Source organism: Vipera berus (assembly GCF_964194415.1).
Source record: "Vipera berus genome assembly, chromosome: 3".
Lineage (NCBI taxonomy): Eukaryota > Metazoa > Chordata > Lepidosauria > Squamata > Viperidae > Vipera > Vipera berus.
In genome coordinates this window covers 1,518,310-1,525,562 of record NC_138204.1, presented here as the reverse complement: position 1 = coordinate 1,525,562, position 7,253 = coordinate 1,518,310, and the positions used below count along the sequence as shown (strand labels likewise).

The window sequence follows — 7,253 nt, the reverse complement described above, 5'->3', positions numbered from 1 at the left end:
AGAAGAAGGGGACGACAGAGAAGGAGGTGGCTGGATGGAGTCCCTGAAGCAGGAGGCGTGAGCTTAAATGGACTCCAGAAGGTGGTAGAGGACAGGAAGGCCTGGAGGAACGTTGTCCATAGGGTCGTGATGGGTCGGACACGACTTCGCAACTAACAACAATAACCAATATTGTACCAAACTCAAATCCTTTGGCCACCTAATGAGAAGGAAGGACTCACTGGAGAAGAGCCTCATGCTGGGAAAGATTGAGGGCAATAGAAGAAGGGGACGACAGAGAATGAGGTGGCTGGATGGAGTCCCTGAATCAGGAGGCGTGAGCTTAAATGGACTCCAGAAGATGGTAGAGGACAGAAAGGCCTGGAGGAACGTTGTCCATGGGGTCGCGATGAGTTGGACACGACTTCGCAGCTAACAACAAAATATAAGAAATTCATTATTATCAACATGGGAAAAATAAAATGTAAAATATATCTGAAAATTCCAGGATCTGACCAAGACAAACCAGCTGGGGGGGCTCTTTCTCCAGGCAGAATCCCACCCACCCCCCAGCCCGTCGCTCAAATGCCCTCTTCACCACCTACTCTGGTGCCTAATTTGGTGTTACTGCTCATTTTCTTTCCGTTTCTTTTAAGTCTGCCTTTCCTTTTTCCTGGAAAGCGCCCTCCCCTGCAATTCACACCCACCCCCTCCCGGTCGCTCTCCTTTTCCTGATGACTTGGGTGATCTACCCACCCAGCCGCGGGGAGGGGAAGGGGCTGGCTATAAAGGGAGAGGGCTCCTGGCTCCGGAGGCAACCTCGACGCAGCTCCGCCACTTGGCCCAAGGCAGGCAGCGGGAGAGCGGAGCGGAAGGGAAGCGTCTCTGCAGGCACCATGGCAGAAGGTAAAAGAAAGAAAACATAATAAATAAAAGTAACTCCAAAGTCCTGGCCCAGGCACGGAGGGGGGGGGGAGGGGCAGTCTGGGCTTCCCCCTGATTTTCAACCCTCCAGGGGGAAAAAAACTTTTTAAAGAGGGTTTTTTGGGGGGAAAAACTTGTTTGAAAAAGTTTTGCAAATAAATTAATAATAATAATAATAATAATAATAATAATAATAATAATAATAATAATAATAATAATAATAATAATAATAATAATAATAATAATAATAATAATAATAATAATAATAATACCTGGAGACTAGAAGATGTGAAGAACGGCTCCAGGAATTGGGAATGGCCAGTCCAGAGAAAAGAAGGTAGGACTGGGGTGGGGGGTGAGGGGACACGATAGCAATATTCCAGTATTTGAGGGGCTGCCACAAATAAGAGGAGGGGGTCAAGCTGTTCTCCAAAGCACAAGAAGGTAGATCAAGAAATAATGGAAACTAATCAAGGAGAGAAGCAACCTGGAATTCAGGAGAAACCTCCTGACAGGGTGGACAATCAACCAGTGGAACAGCTTGCCTCCAGAGATCGTGGGCACTCCATCACTGGAGATTTTTAAGAAGAGACTGGACAGTCACTTGTCTGAAATGGTACACAGTTTCCTGCTGGAGCAGGGGGCTGGACTAGAAGACCTCCAAGGTCCCTCCCAGCTCTATTCTGATTGAAACCTGTGTTCCTCTAAAAACTAACTTTGCACGAGTCCAAAAGGGAAATTTTGTTAATGCACGTTCAAAGCCCAGAGAAGTTTTCTTTCACGCTGCCTCTTAAAGTTCTCTGGGTATCTTAAAGCTTTCGAACCTACATCGAATGATTAGTGATGATTAAGGCTCCATTATTTAGAAAATGTTAGGGAATGAACTGCAAAAGAACCAGCTGCTTTGGGGGAGAATTAAAGTCTGGCCAGAGCTGACGGCGTTGGAGATTTTTCTGCATGACCCGAGTCTGTGTCATTTGTGCTTATAAGGAAAAAGAATATGTGGCCGTGGATGAGGAGTATAGGGAGAAATGTTTATTTTCATTTTGCTTTATTTGCTTTATCTGATTTCTATATAGCCACCTCGGCAAAGGACTCTGGGCGGTAAACAATTCTTTGAACTGAGCTTGGAATAATTTTATTTTATTTATTTTGTTCAGAAACCTCCCATCTCTCTCTCTCTCTCTCTCTCTCTCTCTCTCTCTCTCTTTCTCTCACCTATTCCCATAGGATTACGGGAGACGTACGTCGTAAAATGAAGTATATATTTATTTCGCTATTTCCGGCAGCCTGGTATCTGTGCCTCTTCGCACAGCTGGCCTTCACAAAAATGCATTTGCCCGGTTTAATTTCAAAACCCCAGTCTGAACTTGCAGGGTTTTCAGACATAAATCACGACGGGTGGATTTATTTATTTGTTTAAGGGCTTTCGCGGGTAGTCCTCGACTTACAACGGTTTGTTTAGTGGCCGTTCAAAGTTATGACGGCACTGAAGAAAGGGACTTGTGAGCGTTTTTCACACTTACGACCGTCATAGCATCCCTGTGGTCACGTGATCGAATTGCTTGGCAACTGGCATGTACTTACGACGGTTGACGCGATCCCCTTTTGCAACCTTCTAAGAAGGAAAATCCATAGGGGACCTGGGTTCACTTAACAACCGTGTACTAACTTAACAACAGCAGTGATTCGCTTAAGAAAGGTCCTAAAGCGGGGCAAAACCCGCTGAGTGAATGTCTCGCTTAGCGACAAAAAGTGCGGTCGTAAGACGAGCACTCCTTGTACCGAGCCTTCAATTTGCATTTCAGCCCCGGGCACTTTGCAGATTCATCCTCTTTTGTTCTCCAAAGGGCCAAAGGTTTGGTTTCCTTAAACCTGACTTTTTCATCAAAGTTTTGTGGCAGGAGAGGGGGCAAAATGGGGCAAAATTCACTTAACAACTGGAATGGAATGGAAATTTTGGACCCAGTTGCGTTCGTAAGTCAGAGGACTTACTGATTTATGCCTGCCCGGCTCCCTCGCGGTAACCCTGGGCGGCTTACAAGGATAAAACCTCAACACAAAAACCACAATAACCTGCAACCGCTCTGCAACAGGCAGATTCCTTGGGATCCACCGCTGCTTTCCTTGCAACCTACTCACCTGAGGGTTGCGTTGCAAATCCGATCCTGGACAGGAGGAACATCTGGCAAGGAAAAACCTTCCGTAAATCTTTTCTTGCAGCCACGACCCCTTTCAGCCACAGCCCGGAGCTGGCGGGCTCCTCGGCCTCCGATTCTGCTCTCTCTCATTTCCAAAAAAACCTTTCTTTTTGTGACCCACCGAAGCACATTACGACTTGTTAGAGCGTTCAAAACCCCCCCCCAAAAAACACAGTTGTTGCAACTCGAGCAATTTGCTTCCTGGCGTAGATTCAGGAGTCTGGCTGGCTGACAAGGAGTAGGCGCAAGCCAGGGAGACTTCGGGGATAATTTAAAAATAAAAATGCAAGAAAGGAAAGGCTCCGGGTGCATCTGTTCTATTTTGGGCAACGGATCCAGCGAGGTGGAACTCCGAAATCTGGGCAGAAAACAATTTGCAGGGGCGTCTCTCCTCCCCAGTCGGTTGGTGCCATCCACCCAGCTCTTTCCCTGCCTGAAATAATTACGAGTTAGCCGTCAGTTAAGAGGCAGCCAAGCCCAAATTTACTCCTTTAGTAATTTCTATAAATTGCCCTTTAGGAAGGGAGAAAACAGAAAAAAAGACTCTGCACGGTATAGATCAGGGGTCCCCAACCTGTGGGCCGTGGCCTGATACAGGCTGTAGCCTGTTGGCCATTGGGCCGTGCTAACGGATGGTGAGTGCATGTGTGCACGCACCCTCCCACCTATGCTAGTGTCATGCGGGCACTAGCTCCCTGTGGGTATATGCGCATGGCTGCTAGAGGCCCGTGTGTGCATGCGCGTGGGGGCTGGGGTCCTGTGTGTGCATGTGTGTGGGTGCCAGTGGCCCGTGTCTGCATGCGTGTGGTGCTAACAGCCCATCTGTGCATGCGCGTGGGTGCTAGCGGCCCATGTGTGCATGCATGTTGGTGCTAGTGGCCCATGTGTGCATGCGCGTGGGGGCTGGCGGCCCATGTGTGCATGTGTGAGGGCAGTAGTGGCCCGTGTCTGGATGCGTGTAGGTGCTCGTGGCCCGTGTGTGCATGCGTGTGGGTGCTGGCGGCCCATGTGTGCGTGTGTCTCCCACTGGGCGGTCCAGGCTGTGAGGTCGGTGGGTGCCCCAATCCAAGGATTAGGCGGCGTCCATCTGTTGATTGAGCCTTCGGGGGACCCGGGGCGGCCTGGGCGGGGGGGTTGAAGGCCACAAGAAAAGGCTTTGCAGGACCAGGGAAGGATTTGGGGCCGGAAGGTCCAGGAGCCCTGAGCCCCCAACTCCCCCCCCTCAGGTGCACCCGTTGGGCCAAAGGTAGCTCTTCTTGTTTAGTGACCGTTCGAAGTTACAACAGCCCCTGATAAAAGGGACTAGGGCTGTTTTTCACACTTACGACCGCTGCAGTATCCCCAGGGTCAGGTGATCAGAATTAGGGCATCGTTTGGCAACTGACTCGTATTTATGACGGTCGCAGCGTCCCGGGGGAATCATGGGATCCTCTTGTGCGACCTTTTGACAGGCAATGCCGACGGGGGGGGGGGGGGGGAACGATGGAGGAAGATTTTCCAGCCAGAGATGGGGAGGGAGGGAGGGAGGGGAGGGAGAAAGGAAGGAAGGAAGGAAGGAAGGAAGGAAGGAAGGAAGGAAGGAAGGAAGGAAGGAAGGAAGGAAAAGGGAGGGAGGGAGGGAGGAAGGGAGGAAGGAAGGAAAAGGGAGGAAGGAAGGAAGGAAGGAAGGAAGGGAGGAAGGAAGGAAAAGGGAGGGAGGAAGGAAGGAAGGAAGGAAGGAAGGAAGGAAGGAAGGAAGGAAGGAAGGAAGGAAGGAAGGAAAAGGGAGGGAGGGAGGAAGGAAGGAAAAGAGGGAGGGAGGGAGGGAAGAAGGCAGGAAGGAAGGAAGGAAGGAAGGAAGGAAAAGGAAGGAAGGAAGGAGGGAAGGAAGGAAAAGGGAGGAAGGAAGGAAGGAAGGAAAAGGGAGGGAGGAAGGAAGGAAGGAAGGAAAAGGGAGGGAGGAAGGAAGGAAGGAGGGAAGGAAGGAAGGAAGGAAGGAAAAGGGAGGGAGGGACGGAGGGAGCCCCCCCTTTCCTAGCCTCCTGGAAAGGGGTGAAACTGAAAGCATAACGGAGGGAGGGAGGGCTGGGTCAGTGTTTCCTTTGTGCCAACCTTCCCCCCCCCCCTGTGCCAATGTGCCCAGGACAGCTTTCCTTCCTTCCTTGCTTAGCAGGTTTCTAACCTAAACAAGAGAATCATTAACAAACTGGAAAAAGCTGTGGGATGGGAACGGGGGGGGGGGGGGGGGGGGAGAGGGCGGGGACTCAGGACCTGCCTCTGCAGAGCAGCTGGCCCCTCCCCACCTTGGCAGGTGACTTTGCCCCACAGCCTCCTGTGCCAAAGGAAGGGGGGGAGGGCGGCTGCTTGCAAGGTGCCCAAATCCACCTGCTCACCTGGCCTGGGGTCTTTCAAAGGCCTGTCCTTTAAGGATGCTCGCTGGTTGATCCGTTTCGACCGGGTCGCCTTGCCGATTCGACCTATCGGAACCTTGGAAACTGCCGGTGATCCGTTTGGACAAAAGTCGAAAAGGTTTTGGCAGGGGGAAAAAAAAAGTTCCACGCTCCTTGTGTGGAGGGTGGTGGGGTAATGAGCGACAGGGAAGAGTGGGAAGTGGCTGATGGTTTTGGGAGTACCTGGGTAAAATGCAGGGAAGTGGGGAGAGGGGTAGGGTCTCCGTGGACATTGTACAGGGGGCTCTTAAAGGTCTTTCTCGGGGGGGGGCGGCAGGAGCCCCAGGGAGACCCACAGGTGATCATCTTTATCATTTTTCTGCAACTTGGGTAGAAATGTTCCCAGTTTGGACAATCTAAAACAGTGTCTTTCAAACCTGGGCAACATTAAGACGGGTGGACCGCAACTCCCAGAATTCCCCAGCCGGCTGGGGAATTCTGGGAGTTGCGGTCCACCCGTCTTAAAGTTGCCCGGGTTGACAAACATCGATTTAAACCAGGGGACTTCAAACTTGGCCCTTTGATGACTTGTGGACTTCAACTCCCAGAATTCCTCAGCCAGGCACGCTGGATGAGGAATTCTGGGAGTTGAAGTCCACTCCTCCTAAAGTCTATATCAGGGGTCTTCAAACTTGGCCCTTTGATGACTTGTGGACTTCCAACTCCCAGAATTCCTCAGCCAGGCACGCTGGCTGGGGAATTCTGGGAGTTGAAGTCCACAAGTCATCAAAGGGCCAAGCTTGAAGACCCCTGGTCTAAACAATCCCCATTTACATGGAACAAAATCAGGGCATTTGGCCAAACTACATTTCCTCAGCTGCCGGCCTCTCCTGTTGTTTTTTTTCCCTTTCTTCTTTTTGTTCTCCAGCTGTGTTTCACAGCTTTTTAAAAATAAATGTTTCAAATTAACAATTGAACACGCGTAGAGATTGGAATTTGTACAGACCAGGCTGCTCTCTGGGGCTACCCATTGTTTCTGGACCGGACAAGCTAGATCCCAGAAGACTGAATAACAGAATAACAGAGCTGCAAGGGACCTCAGAGGACTTCTAGTCCATCCCCCTGCTCAGGCAGAAAACTCTGTAGCATTTCGGGCAAGCGGCTGTCCGGCCTCTTCTTAAAAACTTCCAGTGTTGGAGCATTCTCAGCTTCTGGTGGCCGGCTGTTTCCGTGTCAGGAAATTCCTCCTTAATTCTGAGTTGCTTCTCTCCTTGGTGAGTTTCCAACCATTGTTACTTAATAATAATAATAAAGTTGTAAGGTACCTTGGAGGTCATCTAGTCCAACCCCCTGCTCAGGCAGGAAACCCTATACCATTGCAGACAAATGGCTGTCCAGTCTCTTCTTAAAAACCTCCAGTGATGGAGCACCCACAACTTCTGGAGGCAGGTTGTTCCCCTGGTTAATTGTTCTGACTGTCAGGAAATTCCTCCTTAATTCCGGGTTGCTTCTCTCCTTGGTGAGTTTCCATCCGTGGCTTCTTGTCCTGCCTTCAGGGGCTTTGGAGAAGAGGTGGACCCCCTCTTATTTGGGGCAGCCCCTCAAATATTGGAACTCTGCTATCATATGCCCCCTAGTCCTTTCTTCATTGAGTTAAACCTATCTAGTTTCCTTAGCCATTCATCGTACTACTGAGTCTTTATTGCTCTTCTCTGAACTCTTTCTAGGGACCGAGGCTACCTCCCAGTCGTAGGATTGTTACTCATCTGAGCAGAATCCA

The 7,253-nt window shown here is 50.3% G+C and overlaps 1 protein-coding gene across 4 annotated transcripts in view; it reads left to right on the top strand.

Moving 5' to 3' along the window:
- Window positions 1–763: 763 nt before the first annotated feature.
- TGM2 (transglutaminase 2) overlaps window positions 764–7,253 on the top strand; it is a 73,010-nt gene continuing 66,520 nt past the window's right edge. The window contains exon 1 of one of the 4 annotated variants that reach the window (XM_081323746.1): window positions 764–885. In XM_081323746.1, coding sequence (XP_081179872.1) covers window positions 876–885 — 10 coding nt within the window. In that variant the 5' untranslated portion in view covers window positions 764–875. Of the gene's footprint in view, window positions 886–5,432; window positions 5,613–6,477; window positions 6,993–7,253 lie in introns of those variants that run through there. The other 3 variants (XM_081323747.1, XM_081323748.1, XM_081323749.1) reach the window with 3 other exon arrangements.